Source organism: Equus quagga, chromosome 16, assembly GCF_021613505.1.
Source record: "Equus quagga isolate Etosha38 chromosome 16, UCLA_HA_Equagga_1.0, whole genome shotgun sequence".
Taxonomy (NCBI): Eukaryota; Metazoa; Chordata; class Mammalia; order Perissodactyla; family Equidae; genus Equus; species Equus quagga.
The window spans coordinates 3,109,224-3,127,357 of NC_060282.1; the positions used below are offsets into that span (position 1 = coordinate 3,109,224).

An 18,134-nucleotide genomic window follows, 5' to 3' on the forward strand; every position below is an offset into this window, starting at 1 on the left:
TAGACCCCAAACCCCCAACCAGAGGAAGCCTGGGGGCCCTGCGGTCAGAGGAGGAAGCCACCAGGTCAGCATGCAGTGGCTCTGTCCTGCGGTCAGCCGGCGGTGGCAGACAGGCCTCTGCCAGGGTTTGTCACCTGCAGAGGGAGAGGCACCCAGGATGGAGGCCGGATCCCAGTTCTGGGATCAGCCAATTCTCTGAGCCCCACAAGGGGGAAGCAGGAGGCACCCTCTTCTCCCGAGAGCCAGCAGGGGGCGGGCAGCCGGGGCGGCAGTTGTGGGGACCGTGACAAGTGGCATTCCCACCTTGGCGTCCCTTTCTCGGTCACATCCTCTGCTCCCATTTCCTCTGTACTCTCGGCTCCTCGTGTGCCTTTCTCTGCTCTGCCACCTGTTGTCCTTCCTTCTACCTCTCCATCTATCTCCTGTCTCCCCACATCCACCTCTCCATCCATCTATCCCCTCTCCCCGCATCCGGATGCCCCTCTGTCTTCGAAAAGGGCAAAACCGCTGAACTGGAGTCAGACACACAGGGAACCAGATGCCAAGTGCTTCTTGGAGGAGCCGAGACCTCTGCGTCCTGATCCGTGGGATGGGGACGCTAATCGGCACCGCGGGGCTGCGGCTAAGATCCCAGAGGGCAGGCCCTGCGGGTGGAGGGCACGGCCCCTACCCCCACCCCCACCCCCAACCCAGGTCCTCTTCTCCAAAAGCCGCTCCAGCGCGGCCGGCCTGCTCCCGTGGCCATTTCGGTTTCACTCCTGCATGCCCTGTCCGCTGGAGACCCATGCGGGTGTCCCGCAGCACCGCTGACCAGGTCCCTGCCTCCTGTCCGGGCGCAGGGGTCCAGCGGGCACCGGATGCCTGTCCAGGTGCGTGCAGCAAAGAGCCTCGGGGGCGGCAGAAGCAGAGGCAACTTTATTGACTTTCTCGGGGCCGCCGGGGACTGGCCCAGCCGGGGGGCGCCGCCGCGGGGGTGCCGGCCTCGGGCCCAGGCGGGAGCAGCACGAGGCCAGGGGGCTGGCCGGCGCCCGCGTGCGCGTAGCTGCGCGCCAGCCTCTCCAGGCGCTGCTTGCGCTCGGCCGCCTGCGCCGTGCTGTGCAGGGGCCGCAGCAGCGCGGGGGGCGGCGCGCCCGGGCCCCGCAGCAGGAAGTCGAAGCCCGCGCGGTCGTGGGGGTCGTAGAAGAGCGGCCCGCGGGCCGGGTCGGGCCCCGGAGGCCAGGCGAACGGGAAGGGCAGCGTGAAGTCCTCGGTGAGCAGGCGGATGGCGAAGTCGTCCTCCTTGCCCAGCGCGCGGTAGGCGCGCCCGATGCCGCGGAAGTGCGCCTCCCAGAGCTGCGCGTCCCCGCCGTAGATGTCTGGGAAGGGGGGCTCCGGGGGCGCGGCGGGACCTGCGGGTGGGGTCAGGGGAGGGGAGGAAGGTAAGTGACCGCTGTGCAACAGGCAGAGCCGCCAGGCCAGACGGGGCCGCGAGCAGAGAGATCGGAGGCCCTGCCGCCTGGCTGGGCCTTGGAGGGCCAAGGTGAGGGCCACGTGCTGGCCGAGAGGGGAGGAGGAGGCGCATTTTCGAGGGGACAGCACCAACAGACTGTGAAGGGCAGAAAGGCAGAGTATACACAGCTGAGTATTACTTGGGCGGCAAATCCCAGATTGAGGGGGGAGTCTGGACAGTTTGGCGAGGCTGACGGTGCAGGGCCTTCCTGAACAAGCTCCTGATGCTGCGCTCATCCCACAGGTAGTGGCGACCGGACAAGGGGTGACCAGGTCACTCTCAGTTGAAAATTGATCCTGGGTTGTGCAGGGCGTGGACTGTGGGGGCCCAGCCTGCAGGTGGGGTCAGATCCAGGTCAGGGTGAAGTAAGGACGAGGACAGAAGCGCTCAGCTGGGCGGAGTTTGAGGGGCTGAACACCAGGCCGTGTGGATCCGGGTGGGGAAGAGTTGAAAGATGCTGTTCTGTGCCCACACCCTGTCCGGCCGCTGTGCCCAACTCTGCGCCCCTCGATTCAGGAGAGACCCCTTTGTTCTTTCCTTCCTTCGTTCGGTCATTCAGCAAACGTGCTTATCCCTGGGCACACTGAAGGCAGTGACGCAGCCACGGGCCCTCCTCGAGGACAAGCCCAGAGAGGGATGTAGACAAGCCTCCGGTGGACACAAGACAGCCTGGGCAGCTCCCAGAGAACAGGCAGACTGGGGGCCCCGGGAGGAGGGAATGGATGAACCTGCTCAAGGCTCTGACGTGAATCCTCAGGTCCTTCTTCCAGCATCCCGAGAGGGGGGGCAACAATATTCAGTCCGTTTTAAGGGCGAAGATACAGACCCAGAGAAGTCACACACAGAGCCCGACTCAGACCTCGGCTGGTGTCGCTTTCCACTGTGCCACACCCTTCTGGCTCCAGAGGCTCCTGGTGGTGACCATCTTCCCCTTCATACAGACCCTCCAGGGACACCTGCCGTGTGCTGGACCAGCACTGTGCCAGGCACCAGCTACAGCCGTGGACAGCACACGCTCAGCTTCTCGTGCACTCCTGGGCAAAGAGCCGGCACACCTGAGTCGGGGGTCCTACCTTCCACCTGTGAGTGCCTGGACTAGCCATTTAGCTTCCTTGTGCCTCAGTTTCCCCTTCTAAAAAGTGGAAACCATCAAGCCTGTCCTGCCACCTTCACAAATGAGAAGGCACTGACGAACCTGCTTTGTCACGGAAAGTGCTCTCCTGGCTCAACCCCGCCGACAAGGCCCCAAAGCGACTGTGCCCACCAGGAGCCTCTGACCGCGGCGGCCGCCGGCCTCCGCGCCCAGCACCTCGGACAGCTCCGAGTCAGCTGGCAGGAGCCTCGGACCCTGATGGTCTGAGAGCCAGTCTTACCCAGGGCAGCCCCTCCTGTCCCCTGGGATGCTCCCTGCCCGCAGGCCCCAGGGTGAGCGGCAGGCCTGGCACTTGGTACCAGCGGTGGAGCAGGCAGTCAGGGGAGGGGCTGTGGGGCGTTGCTGTGGGCTGGGGGTGAAGGAAAGCTGTAGAGAAAAGGGGAGCTGTGGATGGGGCCCCCAGGAGAGGAGAGGAGAGGGCCCCGGGCACCTGAGAGGGGTGACACTGTGTGACTTGCACTTAGCCAGGTGAGTCTGGCTGTTGTGGTGCAGACAGGTGAGGGGTGAGGGTGGCAGCAAGGGCACCATGGGACAGCCAGGGCGGTAATCCAGGGGGGAGGGGCTGGGGGCTCTGCCGGGGTTGTGCCACCGAGCAGTGCTCAGATTCAGGCCGTCTTGAAGACAGAACCTGGAGGATTTGTCGATGGAGGGGATGGGGGCAGGGAGGGGAGAAAGTGGAGGACGCTGAGGCTTTTGGCCTGAGCAGCTGGAAGAAAGGAGGTCCCATTCACTGAGACACGGATGGCTGAGCGCGGGGTGAGAGGGGTGGGGGGTTAAGAGTCTCGTGGGCAGATGGACACCTTTAGACCGGCCGGAGAAGAGGTATGGAGGACAGGCGGCTGTGAATCTGGAGCTGGGGTGGGGTCTCCAGGCTGGAGACGGACACCTGGGAGATGGCAGCTAAAGCCCCAGAATGGATGAGATCACCAAGCATGTGAAGATAGAAAGAGAAGGGCCTGAGGACCAGCCTGGAGCCCCTGCCCTCACCAGGTCAGAGGAGAAGGAGCAGCAGTGATGCTGGAGAAGAACCAGGAGGGGTTCCTGGGAGCCAAGCGAGGAGCAGGGCCATCCTGAGCCACGACCTGCCACTGGGTCAGGGCAAACGAGGCCTGAGAACTGACCATTTAGCAACGCGGAGGTTATCAGTGACCTTGAGCAGAGCTGCAGATGAAGGTTCGAGCGGGTTCAGGAGCAAATGGGAGGGAAAGCTGGGGAGGCAGCGAGTGCAAATAACCTTCTCGAGGAGTGATTTCACTGTAAATGGGAAGCAGGGAAATAGGGCGGGAGCTAAAAGGGAAGTGGGGTCAGGAGACAGGATAAATAGCGGCAGGCTTTTATGTTGATGGGGAAGATCGGGTAAAGAGAGACAGCCGCAGGGGAGGGAGGGTTGCGCTGGCGTGAGGGGCAGGGAAGCCCAGTGGGCAGTTGGCCTCAGCTGGGAGCAGGGGTGAGTCAGGCAGGGGGCAGGCGGGGGAGGAGGGGGTCCCCGGCACAGGGACAGGCGGTGCTGGGAGCCCGTGGGATTCCTCTCCCATGGCTTCAGTTTCTCAGTGAGAGAGGGCGCGAGGCCAGCGGCGGAGTGCGAGGAGGCATAGGGGGGTGGGGCTGGGAGAGACAGAAGGTGCAAGGTTGTTGCTAGGAGAGAGCGAGTGACTGGACAGTGGGGGAATGCAAGGGACCCCGCGTCCGAGGCCCCCGCCGGGCGCAGTCAAGGATGTGGAGGGAGCCGCAGCGCGGTCGGGCTTACCCCAGCTCGCTCAGCTGTACGGAGCGGCTGCGGAGAGGGCAGAGAGTTGGGGGGCTGCCAGGCTGGTACAATGAAATGAGAGGAGGAGGGTGTGTGTGCCTGAGGGTGAGCAGAGCAGGAGGAGGACAGGTGGGCGGAGGCAGAAATGCACAGACACTGGACTGCGGTTTGCCCGGGGGCGCTGGGGTCCTGCTCTAGAGGGTGTGAGCTGGGGCCAGACTCCCGGGGTTGGGGTCAGGGCCGGCTGCAGTCTGGGTACTGACAAGGCCAAGGGTGTGACCAGGGCTGGGTGTGGGGATGAGATACTTGGAGAGGAGCCTGCAGCACTGGGGCTGGGACCAGGGAAGAAATCACCAATGTGAGGACAGCAGAGATGGAAAGAGGGGCGGGGATGAGAGTCCAAGATTCAAGGTGAGGAGTGACCTCGGTGGGGTGAATGACCCGTCGCCCCTCCCCAGGACCTGGGATCCAGCACTGGGGTTTGGGGGAGGCGGTGGTGGAGGGAAGCTAGAGAATGATCTAGAAGGGGCCCTGAGGAGTGAGGAGAGCCCTGGACCACCTCCAGGCTCAGGGGTCCAAGGGCTGCGGGACCCCCAGGAGGGCTGCAGGGCAGCGGGTCCTGCAGGAGAGTGGGAAGAAGGGACTGTTGGAGATGAGGCCAGTGCCCCCGTGCCGGCCCTGTCCTGCTGTGTGACCTTAGCAGAGCGTCCTGCCCAGGAGAGGGAGTGTGATGGCTGCACCCTCGGGATGCCCCCTTCTCCTCCCTTCCTCCCCTGCACCGTGTGTCTCACCTGGAGTGGCTACAGAAGGAGGGGGCAGACCTGCTGAACTGGGGTCCCCGGAACAGGGGGAAGCCATGGCCGCAGGCGCTGGCAGGGCCAGGCTTGTTTACCTGGCTGCCCAGGAGACTGGGGGAGGGGCCTTCTAGGGGCAGAGAGAACCTTGCATTTAAAGGGGCCCCACCTGGAAGTGGCCTGGGGCTGGGAAGGGCCTTGGGGGGATCCGCAGGCACAGTGGCCTCTCCCCCCGACCCCTGCGGTTCACCTGGGCCTGCTCAGGGACCATGGCATCCCCACCCTGGCCCACAGAGACCTCCGGCCCAGCCCTATACCCTGCCCATGTTGATCGGCCCCCACGCCCCTCCTTCCCGCTCTGCTCAGGTCAGTCTGGTGTCCATGGTCCCCCGTCCCATATGTGCTCACGGGGCAGCAGAAGCCGTGATCCAGCTGAAGCTGGCAGCCTGTCCCGACCTCGGGCACCCCACAGGGATTCCCAGGGTTGAGGGGGCGGGTCCGCAGCCCCATCCTCAGCCACTCCATAGTCCCCGAGGTCTGGGTCAGACCCAGCCCCTGGCCTCAAGGAACCGGTGTGGGTTTGGGCTCCCCCAAAGCAGACCCAAGCACCAACAGGGGAGCGAGGATGTGAGACAGTGGGAGGAAGGGCGTGAGGGGGCACTGGGACCCCTGTGGGCAGCTGGGATGGTCTGAGTCACCCCGCCCGCCCCAGGGCTCCGGCCAGGCGCTGGTCCCTGACTCCCATGAGCGCTCCTGGGCAGGCGTTTCTCCCCAGCGCTGCGTCTGCAGCGGTCTCCGGGGCCAGAGACACCCCCAGGTGAAGACCTGGACGCACTGTGAGCCTGGGTCCCTGGACCCCCAGCCTTAGACTGTTATGTGAGCAGGAAGTAAACGCCCACGGCAGCCGAGCCGTTACACATGCCCGGGGCTATTTGTTACCCAGCCCCACGAGCTACTGCCGTGGAAGGAAGTCTCTCGTGGTCTGTTCCTGCATTTCCACATCTCCACGCCTCTGCCCACCCGCCTCTGCAATGCAGACTTGCTCACACCGCCCCCTCCAGGAAGCCCTCCCTGCCTGCTCCAGGCCTCAGAGCCCCACAGAGCCTGGCCGGCCCTCCCACTGGAAGTCACCTTGTCAGATGTGGTCCTGCCCTTGCCTCCTGTGGACTCCCTGTGTCCCCCCATGTGTCCTGGTGAGGACACCTGAGTGCATCGGGGTACACACAGATCCATCTCTGAGTCCAGGGCCCTCACTGCTTAGCCACCGCCCCCAACCAGCGCGGGCTCTGTCTCCCTCAGTTAGAGGGCTGGGTCGAGTGTCACCCTCGGCCCAGGAAGGTGTGTGAGGGGAGGTCCTGGAGACTGTGACCACCACAGTGAGGACCCCGCAGCCACTCTGTCTGCCCACCTCCCTGGGAGCCCCTCAGGGACAGCCCTGGACAGCTCCGCTGGGCCAGACCCCTGGGCATGGTCAGCCCAGCCCCGAAATCCCTCCCCCCAGATGAACGGCATCCCGTGTGTTCCCACCAGCCCCAGCAAAGCAGCCGGTGAGAGGACTGGGGAGGGTGTGGCCCGCTGCAGGCTGGGCAGACATTACCTCCCCAAGCCTCAGTTTTCCCATCTGTAAATGGGGCTGAGACCCGCCAGCCTGAGGTTAAATGAGAAGAGTAACGGACCTTCGAGGTGGATGACACAAGGCAGCAAAACTGGAAGTCCGACCCCGTCATGAAGAGTTCCCGCTTCCCCGAGGACTGGCTCCCAGCCGCCTGGTGACAGGAGCATGGTGGCTGAGGAACCTTGGCTCTTCGGGGGGCCAGCGGGGCTGGGGCTGGATCGCTCTCCTCTGAAAGGCGGGGAGGGTGTTTCACAGTCATGAACATAAAACGAGAGAGGCGCACACGATGGAGAAAATTCCCCTGCGTTCCTGGAGCCGGCCAGAGTGGGGACCGGCAGCTGCCTCCCGCTGCTCGTCCCGTGGGGGCCCCCAGCAGGCTCTCCAGCCCCCAGCATGGATGCCACGGCTCCAGGAGGCTCCAGGGCCTGAGCGTGAGCCCCGATGGGTGTTTCCAGGGTCCGGCCTCGGGCCAGGCACCCATCTGGGCTCTGATTCCTGGGCTCTAAGTGCCACTAGGGTCTTGAGAAGCAGCGGCCCAGCACCCCATGAGCCCCTCACAGGGCCCAATACCCTGGCCTGGCACACACTGCCTCCCCTACAGCGCATCCTGAGCCTGGGGCCAGGCCAGCCCCTGGGCTGGGACATAGAGGAGGACCAGAGGCCAAACAAGGGCCTGGCCCTTGTGGTGCTCACACGCAGGAGTTTGACCAGCTCTCAGGCCTCAAAGTCAGCCGTGGGCAAGGGGTGCCTGTGTTTCCGATGTCCTGGTGTGTGTCGTCTGGTGTCTGGCACTCAAGTCACACAGGCCACGAAACATCACCGCTCAGGGCAGGCGTCAGATCAACTTGGCTCAGCCTGGTGCGACCAGGCCTGGTGGCACCTCAGCTATCCATATTGTGGGGTTAATACAGGAGAAAAGAAACCCATTCCTGACATTCTCAGTCTATAGACAGTCACTGAGTGCTGCGGACCAAGCCCAGGCCAGTTAGTGGCCACTCAACAAAGAGCCCCAGGACAGTGGCTTCACTAAGATGGAGCATTCGTCTCCCTCCTGCAGCCATCCAGCTGTCCCAGCCACGAGGCAGCTCTGCTCCCCAGGGCCACTGGGGGGCCCAGGCTCCTTCCAGCTTGTGGCTCTGCGCCCCTTGGGTATCGTCTTCATCTCCCGGTTGAGGTAGAGTTCCACCCATCACGTCCCAGCCCAGGAGGAGGCGTGAGAGGCAGTCACGGGCAGGAGGCAGTTTCCTGTTAAAACATGAGGGAGACGTTTCTCACTTCTCAGATCCCAGGGGCGAGAACTGAGTCACATGGTCACCCTCGGCTGCAGGGGAGGCTGGGAAGTGTGATCCAACCCTGGACCCCAGGTGCCCAGCTTGTGGAGGGACGACTTCCTGTTTGCCGCAATGACTAAGACAGACCGAGTGTGTCTTAGTCGGGGCCCAAAGCTTAGTTGGTTTCCCAGGGCTGCTGTAGCGAGGGACCGCCAACGGTGGTTTAAAGCTGCATCAGCGGGTTGGAATGGAAGTGTCAGCAGGGCCGCGCTCCCCTCAAGGCTCCGGGGAGAATCCTTGCCTTGCCTCGCCCAGCTTCTGGTGGCCGCCGGCCCCCTGGGTTTGTAGCCACATCACTCCAGTCTCTGCCTCTGTGGCCACTGGCTCCTCCTCTTGCATCTGTGCATCAAACGCCCTCTGTGTCCGTCTTAGAAGACACGTGTGACGGCATTGATGGACCACCCGGATAACCCGGGGTGACCACCCCATCTGAAGATCCCCAAACTAACCACAGCCACAAGGTCATCTTTGCCACATAAGGGGACAGTTACAGGTTCCAGGATGAGACCATAGACACCTCTGGGGGCTGTCATCCGGCCTGCTACCAGCCCCTAAGACAACGATCCGAGGACGAGAGGTGACCTGAGAAGGGGTCCCAGGGCACACTGAGGGGACGCAAGGAGGCCCATCCAGGGTATTATCAGGCAAGTAGTGATCCCTGGGAGCCACAGGGGCTCCATCCCACAGGGCCACCCATCTGAGGGCGAGGGGCCAAGCCAGTCAGCGACCCGCCTGTCAGCCCTGGGCTGAGTGCAGCTCCCAGGAGAGCAGGAGAGCTCAGCCAACGCCAGAGAGCCCCTCAGACAGAGAAAGGCAGGGGCTGGCGTTGAACTCCAGAAACAGTAAGTGCCAGGTGATGCAGGGGACCAGTACTTCTGATCCCCCATCCCCCACTTCACCAACCCTGCAGTCTGGCTAGAGAGACAGATAAAAGACCAGTAAATCAATAAATAAAAGACATACCAATCGTGATCAGGATGCAGAAGGAAACTGTCAGGGAGCTGTGACAGTGGCAGTGGCTGGGATGGGGGGACACTCCTCGTACCATTCTGTAGTCAGGGATTGTCTCTTGGGAAAGTGATATGGAAGCTGAGGGTAAGGGCAGTCTGTCATGTGAAGAGAGGGGAAAGGGTCTGAGGAACAGCATGTGCAAAGGCCCTGTGCAGGGGAGGCACAGTGCCCGAGGAGCAAGAACAGCCCAGGAGGCGGTGTGGTATGGGCCCTCGTGCAGCCTGAGGTCACACGTGCCTTCCTCCTGAACCATCACAGCCGCCTCCCTTCTCAGCAGCGCCCCCACCACACATTCCCCATCAGCAGGGACAGAGGCGCCCGCCCCCTGAGGGGCAGAGAAGGGTGTCCAGGCAGAGAGAGCAGCCGGTGTGGCGGCCGAGGAGGAGGGGCTGCAGCCCGGCCGCCCGAGCTCCCCACATAATCCCATCCTGGCGCTGCCACTGCCTCTGAGTTATTTTTAAAATCTCGTTTTCAGAAAGTGGAGAAGAAAGCCTCTTTCTTTTGCCTTTTCCCACCTCTTTTTTCTGTGAAAGCTTAGGAGAGGGTGTGGAGGGGGAGGAGACCCTGGAGGACGAGCAGGCATCCCCGGGCAGCACGTGCTTGGGGACCCGAGGGCCTCTGCTGACTCTGGCCCCCATCCCACAGCCCCAGAGACACGGGCAGGACCCCTCCTTCAGGCTTATGCGCTTCTTTCACCAGCGGGCGTTCCGTGGGCACCCACCGTGAGCTGGAGCATGGCTCAGAGGGAACGCCAGGTCTCCACCTTCACAGGCACAGGGTCCAGTGGGGAGACGCCAGCTATGAGCCAAGGGCCCAGAGGGGGAGCCCAGGGCAGGGGGCTGGGCCGCAGGCCGGCCAGGGCTGTCAGCAAAGGCTGCCTGGAGCAGTGACAGCGGCCCAAGCGCAGGGAGGGCTCCAGTAGACGCAGGGCTGCAGGTGTGGGCGGGGCGGAGCCACCCTGGGTGGGCTGGCAGGACCTGGACTGACCAGGCGGCTCAGCAAGGGGGTAACTGCCTGAGCCAGGAGGCGCTGGAACTGGAACTGGAGCCTGGAGCCGTGGGGGGGGAGAGAACCAGCAGAAGCCGAGAGCAAGTGGGGGCGGGAATGCTTGCCCTGCCGCCTGAGGCCCAACCTGGGGATGCTCACCTGGCCCCTCCCGTCAACACCGCAGCCTCCACTGTCCATCCGCCTCCCAGAGGGGCCCAGCATAGAGCTGGGGCTCAGAGAGTTCACGTTGAATCAGCCACAGCAGCGAGAGTAAATGCTATGGGAGCCCAGAGAAATCAGGGATGGCATCACAGAGGAGGTGGCCTGGGCTGGAGGTCTCCAAGGACGCACAGGAGAATGCAAGGAGTTTTGTTTAGGAAAGCAGACTTGTGGTGGGGAGGGGGTGGATGTTAATGAAAAAAATACTCATGACACTTGTTGACAATGGTAGGGCAGACTTATTGGGGGAGCGGGGGCTATGGCAATAGGTGCAGGGCCCTCAGCAGTGGGTCGGCACAGTGGGCAGAGAGATTGGGCTCAAGTCTGAATACTCAGGGGCAAGTGGGGCTGTAGAACCACGGAGGAGCAGGTGGGGCAGAGGATGGGAAATGACCAACAGGAAACATGGGGGTGGGGGCAGGGGGCGTCTGACTAAACCGACCTACCAGGATGCTTGCTGAAGGCGGCCAGGTGGTCAGACCTCACCTGGGCCGGGTGTGGGGGGCGGATGAGGAGCCCCATCGCACATCGAGGTCATCAGATATGGAGGGTGGGGTTCTCGCTAAAACTGGATGTAAGACGACAGGGCGCACTGGGGCCGGGCGGCGGCTCGGGAGTCTGACTAGAGCTTGGTCGGGCACAGAATCCTCGTCAAGGGCATCCCAGGAGGGCGCTGCACGGAGCCGCAGGGGCAAGTGCGGGCGCAGAGAGACGGGGTCCCCGGAGCAGGGCAGGGACTGGGCTGCCGGCCCAGGGTTAGGCTCCGTCTTCCCCGGGGCAGGAACAGCAGCCTCTTGTGTGCTCCCCAGCAGGAGCCCCAGCACCCCCCCCCCCCGGGGAACCCAGGAGAGGGGACAGCCTGTGCAAAGGCGCGGGGGTGGGAGCGAGCTGGAGCCCTCCCGCAGCTGCCCCCTCCCAGGGGCAGCCGTGTCGCACCCTCAGGCCCGCCCGGGTCCCCTCCCCGCGACCCGCGGTTTGGGCTTGCAGGGCCGAGGCTGGGGAGAGCGCGCCTTGGCAGGACCGCGCCCGCGCGTCCTCCCCTCCGGGGCCCCCGCCAGTCCTGCCTGGGCCCGCAGCGCCATCTTCCGGCGGCGCTGGGAGGCGCGGCCTCGAGACCCCTGCCGGCTGCATAGCCTGGGAGGGGCTGGTACCCTGGAGACAGGCTGGCACCCTGGGGAGGCGGGTGTGAGGTGGTCCATGGGTCTCATCCTCTCCCTGGACTGGGGTTAGGAGGCTGAGTTTGCACCTGGCCTCACCGCTGACTGCAGTGTGACCTCAGCCGGTTCCTGACCCTCTCTGAGCTTCATCCTAGGCCCAGGGTGGTGAGGGCACCCGTCGCCTGCACTGGTGGGAGAAGCGGCCGCCAGGCTGGGAGCCCACATCCCGCAGAGGCTGTGCGCCCCGGTGCTGACTTTGCTTCCTAATTCCTGAGAGGTTCGTGGGGGAGACAGGCACACGGCATGGCGCAGCCGCGGGCATTGCAATGTCTCACCGTCTCAAACATGGTGAGGGGTAGAGGAGATGGACAAGGGTCAGCTCCCAGGTCTCAATAGGTGTCCCCCCCCCGTGTCCCCTGGGGTCAAGGTTGGTCCACAGAGGAGGCTCATGCATTTCCACCCACCAGAGTGATGCTCGGGTCCCCGACATCCAGCCTCCCGGGGGCCCTGCAGAGATAGGAGCACATGGCCTCTAAAGCGGCTCATCTCACTTTGCCCCAGCCAGGACTTGCCAGAAAGTTCTCTTGTTGGAACGGGGTTGCTGAAAACCTGCAGCACCATGCTCCAGGAACGAATTAGTCCAGGACACTCCTGGGAGGGCCTGGGGCTGGGACCCGAGAAGCCCCCAGGGCTCGTGCCCCCCTCCTCTCCCCCTCCTTCTGCCTGGAGTCCTGAGGAGGGCGTGGGCAGCTCCAGGGGACCCCACCCCCAGCCCCAACCTCACTCTTCACCCCAGTTTCAGATTCCCGAGGAAGGGGAACTGGTCGGCCCAGTTGCCCAGTCAGCTGGGCCAGGGTTTAGCAAGAAGCTCTCCAAAAACCAAAGGCCTTGACTTGGAACGTCGGCCATTTCCCTGGTGTGAACGCTCCCGCCACGGCCGATTTCCCACTACCGAGGCCACGGTGCTGCCGCGGAGCTGGGAAGAGCTGCGTGGATATGAACAGCCTCTGGGACACAGGCGACAGTGAGGTACAGCCGAGTGATGAGGAAGTGATGAGTCTGGGGTGTTCACGACCTCTGTTTTTAATATAATCCACTTAATTGTAAGCTTCTATGGCCGCATTTATCAACCAGCTCTCAAAACGGCTGAAAATTTAAGCACAGATCATGCAAGCCCGTTGGCGCGGCTCCAGCACACCGCTGGCCAAGGCCACCAGGCAAAATAGCTGCCAGGGGCACCCCAGAGGCGGGGCGCGGGTCTCAGAGAAGGGGAGCCCCCCAAACGCCTTCTCTGGCAGCTCTGCAGGACGCGGCCTCCCAGGGACCCTCCTTTGTGAATGCATTTAGGGACCCAGCTTTTAACAGTCCACTGCATGATGCTGCAAGGGTGGAAGGCCAGCGTCTGTGACTTGGAGCAAAGTGCAGTGCCCGCCTCCTGGGCTTGTGCTGAGCTTGGGCTGTGCTGAGCCTTAAAACACAAAGTAACATGCTGGGAACAGCGCAGGGACCCGGCAAGGCTTCAGTAAACATGCCCTCCTCTCACTCTCGCCTCACTCCTCCCAGCCTGTTTCCTCCTGCCACACGGTGCGGATCTATAATAGCCTTGCACAGAAGAGCGACTCACGTTGCACAACAACCTGGGGGTGTGGGCTCTACCAGCCCCCGTTACAAAGGGGTCATGGCCTCAGAGAGGTCAACCAGCCCGCAGTCCCAGAGCTGCAAGGACTCCTCGAGCCCAGGGCCTGGCTGGGCAGAGGGAGACGCCCACGGGGCTGCGGCTAGCTGGCCTGGCAGCAGGTCCCGGCACCAACAGGCCCATGGCCCCTGCAGCATCCTTGCTCTCAGCCCCTCCTCACACAAGCCCCACCCCGAGGGCCTCCGACAGCCCAGCGTGGTGACAAGGGTCCGTGCTAGGAGTCCCCAGTCTGCCTTCTGGACCCAGCCTCATGCTGCAACCATGCACCTGGACCCTGGACCCGTGTGTAAGGACGTCAGACAGAATCCTCCCTCTGCCACTTTGTCCCTGGGACAGAACACATGACTGCTATCTACTGCTGTGTAACAAATGACCTCAAAACTCAGTGGCTTAAAACAACCCACGTTTACTGTCTCATAGTTTCTCAGGTCAGGAATCCAGGCTTAGTTGGGTCTTCTGTCCCAGGGCCTCTCAAAAGGCTGCTGTCAAGGTGTCGGCTGGGCCCCTCTACGGCTCTTACAGGAGACGCCCAAGAACCAGGGATGGGGTGGGGCCAAGTCTGAGGCCATACTGGGAGCACAAGTATACCCACACACCCGTGCACGTGCCGTGCCCAGAACAAAGTGTCCAGCTCCACAGCACTGTCCTTGGAAAGGTCCTGTGGCCGCAGGAACCATTGTGACCTCGGGGGTGAGGTCAGGGCTGGTGGGGGCAGGGGAGGGCACTGCCCAGACATAGGGCTGCCCCGCCCGGCGTAAGGACAGAGCTGAGACTGGGGCCCGTGGGTTCTCCAAACCACACCCCAACATGGACAAGCAGCGTTTGGAAAAGTCTCACCGCCACACCACGGCTGACCGGGCGCCATCAGCCCTGTCCCAGAACCCCAGGCCAGCCAAGCTCCAGGCCAGGACAAGTGGGAGCCCAGGAGGGGACCCCAATACCCTGCTTCCCACCGGTGCCCTGGCCTCCCCCTGCTTCAGGAGATCGCCTTCCTGCAGGTCAGCGAGTGACACCCCTGAGGGCCATCTGGGCCCCCGAGGCCCCGAGCTGAGGAGGGAGGGGCCCTGCAGCCAGGAGCAGCCTGGGGAGGGACCTGGGGCTACCCCCCACTCCTGGCAGCCTTGACCTGATGGAGGGGAGGCTGAGAGGGAGGAAGCGGCTCGGCCATCATGTCGCCCTGTGGCTGTTGACTGCTTGTGAGGACCAGAGGTGTGGTGAGCCGTGTCAGTGCTCGTCCGCACATGCCCGCTGTGTGAACAAGTGGACAGATGGACGGATGGACTGTCCATCTGCTTCCCTGAGCCCTGGCTTCTCCGTCTGCACAGAGGTGGTGATACAACAGCCAGCGTCCTTGCAGAGACTCAAGGAGCATGCGTCAGAGAGGGCTCCTCTATGGCCTTCGGGCCGTGCCCCCAGCATCCTGGGTGGGCACCAGGGACGCTCCGCCTTCCTGCCGCCCCGGCGGCTCGGAGGCTGGCCGGCGGGCTCCCCCCGTCCTGGGGCAGGGCAGGCGCTGCTGGCAGGCGCTCCCAGGAGGGTTCCGGAGCACATCCCTGCCCGCGTTCCCTGCGCTCCAGGCTGTTCCAGGAGGAACAGCTTCAGACCTGCCTTGAACTCAGTTCTTTGGGTCTGCACAGAGTTGCTCCCGCCCGTGTGCTGTGTTGTCAGGCCCGCCTCCTCCTCTGCCGCGTCTTGGATGCTTCTAAGGCGAGGAAACGCTCCCCCTGCAGCTGTTTGCCGAACTGTCTTCCCACCGTTTTTCTATATTTAAAAATACGTTCGATTGTGGCTGCCACAGGCCTGCAATGTGGGTTTGGGGTGAGACTCGGGGTCTCCCTCGTGCCTGTGGCCAATGCTGCCTGGCCCGAGGCCCTCCAGGCACAGAGGGAGGCCCAGCTCCGACCCCTGTGGGGTGCCCGCAGATGTGGCGCCCGCTGGGTCAGTGGGAAAGGCCGAGTCCCCCGGAGCGGCAGGAAGTGGCTGGTTTTCTGAGAGGCTGTAGAAAGAAGGGGCCCCGCAGGAGGGGTAAAGTACGCCCTGAGCCCCAAAGCAGCCACCCTGGGAAAGGGCACAGTCCCTAGGGTGCAGGCTTTGGGGTCGGGGCCAGGGTCTGAACTGGCACCATCCTTGGAGGCTGTGTGTCCTGGGACAGGTCACTGAACCTCTCTGTGTCTCGGCACCTTGTGAAGTTGGTGTGAGGGCAGCGTGGGTGAGATCAAGCACCCAGCATGTGGCCGTCCTCGTGGGCGGTGATGGAGGCCATGGTGGGAGTAGAGGGGCCCATGAGGTGATGAGAAGGGAGATGCCCATCCCTCTCTGGCAGGAAGTATCCAGCTGGGGGGAGCTGCCCTATTGCCAGAATGCCTTCATTCATTCATCGTTCATTCATTTGTTCAGTCATCCAACACCCACAGTGGGCACGTGCTCGGCCACGCCTCCCTGAACCGGGCTATTTAAAATGACCCCCGTGGCTCGTCCAACCCCTGTGCCTGCCGGATCCTCTGTGTCACTGTCCCCAGCTGACACAGGACATAGCTTCTTGCCCGTGCATCCTCTCTCCCCCAAGAATGTGAGAGCTGCAATGGAAGGGGCTCCCGTGTGTGTTGTTCACTGACACTCCGGGGCGTGGAGCGGTGCCTGGCGCACAGTAGGCATTTCATAAACGCCCACCGAACGGACGAAGGCAGGAAGGAATGATTCTGCACCGGGCACCCTGTGGGCCTCGAGGACCATAGAGATGCTCATCCGCCCTCAGGCCAGCTGCCCCCAGTCTCTGTTCTGAGCACCTTGCAAATGCTTTCACCCCAGCCTGCCCCCTGGACGCTGCGAGCTGCCCGAGGACAGGGCTGGCTGAGTCCTCTGTGTCACCAATGCTCAGACGTGCAGGGAGGCAACCTCTCCAGCACCCCCACAAGTGTCCCCTGCTCAGCCACTTGGTCAGTGGTTCCCAAAAGGGCAGATGGTGGGAAGGGTGGAGGGTCCTCAGGCTGGGCATGGCCATGTACGGACGAGGTGCCCCAGGCCACAAGCATGAATGCCATCTGGGAGGGGAGCCGATGAGGTGGGGCTGCTGGGCCCAGCTCCGGGTGGGCGGGAGGAGGAGGACCCCGCTGTCCGGGCAGCACACCCTCGCATGCACCCACTCCTCCCTCGGGCGGTCGGCCTTCACAAGGGCCTGCCCTGGGGTGCACTGGGGACCCGGAGACACCAGCACATCCCCAGGGAGACTTGGGAAGGAAAGTCAGCTGTGCCACCCGGGTTCGGGGCAGCTCCGTCAGCTGGGGAGTCAGGGCAGGCACCCCCAGCCCTTGGATGCTCTTTCCAAGTGAAGAGGGCTGAAGAGCATCTTTGCATGGCCCTGACAAGGGGACAGAGACAGGAGCAGGAAGGACGCATGCTCTGAGCAGAGGGGCCAGGCGGAGCCCGGGAGGTCCGCTGCACCGGGCTTGGGCAGTTGGTTCCAGGTCTGAAGCCTGTGGGGACAGACCCCCAGGACCCGGTGCGCGGGGAGGGCCTGTTACAGGGCCGTATCCAGAAGATCAGGACCAAGCCGATTGGTGCTTCGGCTGCATGGCTCTGCCATTCATCTTACAATGTTTGCTGAGCACCTGCCAAGGGTTCCAGACACTGTCGTAGATGTCGGGGACATAGCTAGGAACAAGAGAGAGAGAGGTCTCTGCCCTCGTGGCTTACACACAGCAGAGGGAGACAGCCAGTAAATGATAGATGTAGTAAATTACATGTCACAAGGCGAAAAGTGATATGGAAGAAAATGGACAGGGATGGGGTGGAGAGTGCTAGTGAGCGTCAGGGTGCAATTTTAAATAGGTTCATCAAGAAGGTAACTATGGAGCCAAGACTTGAAGGAAGTGAGGGACTGAGCCAAGCAGGTCTCTGGAGGAAGAATGTCCACAGACTGAAGTCACAGCTGGTGCAAAGGTCCTGAGGCAGAGCCATGCCTGCTGGTGTGAGGGCAGCAGGTGCTCACCGTGACTGGGGTGGAGGAAGCAAGAGAGAGCAGGAGAGGATGAGATCAGAGGAGGTGAAATGATTGCGTTCTTACTTCTTTTGTTCTTGTTTTCTTCTTTGTTATGGTATAATTTACATACAGTCAAATTCACTCTTTTTAGCATACAGTTGTTTAAGTTCTGACAAACTCAAACAGTCGTGTATCCACTACGGAAACAGAGACATGAAGCAGGTCTATCTCCCCCCTAACCCCCCAGGCCCTTTCATAACCAATGCTCCCACAGCTCCCTGTCCCCAGAAACCACAGCTCTGTCTTCTGTCTGTGTGGTTTTACCCTTTTCAGAAAGTCCTAAGAATGGAACGATCGAGCGTGCAGTTCCGGGCTCTGCTCTCTCTCGCACAGCTCAGTGCGTGTAGGAATCGCCCGTGTGGCTGCATTTATCGGTCACTCGGTTCTTGTTATGCTGAGAGTATTTCTGTGCACACAGCACGGTTCGTTCATGCATCCCCCAGTCGAAGGACATTTGCATTGCTTCCCTTTGGGGCTGTTACAGATAAAACTGTTACAAACGCTCGTGTCCAGATTTCGTGTGAATGTAAGTTCTTTCACTGGAGTGAACACCCAGGAGTGGAGAGCTGAGTTGGAAGGTAAACGTGGGATTAACTTTCTTAGAAAATCCCAGACTACCCGCCACCCTGGCCGTGCCGGTCTGCACTCCCCAGAGCCGTGTAGACACTGCCGGTCACTCTGCGACCTGGCCAGCACTGGGGAATTGCCCATTTTCCGACTTTGGCCATCCTAGCAGCTGGGACGTGATCTCCCACTGCGGTTTTAACCTGATTCCCTCGTGATGAAGGACGCTGAGCACGTTTTGTTTCCTTGTTTCCGTCTGTGTGTCCCCCTTGGTGGGAGCTCGGCTCACGTCGTTCGCTTTGTGTTTTGTTTGGTTGCTGTCGTTTGGTTTT

The 18,134-nt window shown here is 62.4% G+C and overlaps 2 protein-coding genes across 2 annotated transcripts in view; one reads left to right on the forward strand and one right to left on the reverse strand.

Annotated features, from left to right (window-relative positions):
• Positions 1-869: 869 nt before the first annotated feature.
• On the reverse strand, positions 870-5,266 carry C16H8orf90 (chromosome 16 C8orf90 homolog). The gene is made up of 2 exons (XM_046641644.1): positions 5,181-5,266; positions 870-1,388 (listed from the first exon to the last, which is right to left on the reverse strand). The coding sequence occupies exons 1-2, from the start codon at positions 5,245-5,247 to the stop codon at positions 916-918; spliced, it is 540 nt and encodes a 179-aa protein (XP_046497600.1). The 5' UTR covers positions 5,248-5,266; the 3' UTR covers positions 870-915.
• An 8,740-nt stretch (positions 5,267-14,006) lies between these two features.
• Positions 14,007-18,134, forward strand: part of LOC124228160 (maestro heat-like repeat family member 5) — a 63,436-nt gene continuing 59,308 nt past the window's right edge. The window contains exon 1 of the mRNA XM_046642495.1: positions 14,007-14,197. Coding sequence (XP_046498451.1) covers positions 14,007-14,197 — 191 coding nt within the window. The remainder of the gene's footprint in view (positions 14,198-18,134) is intronic.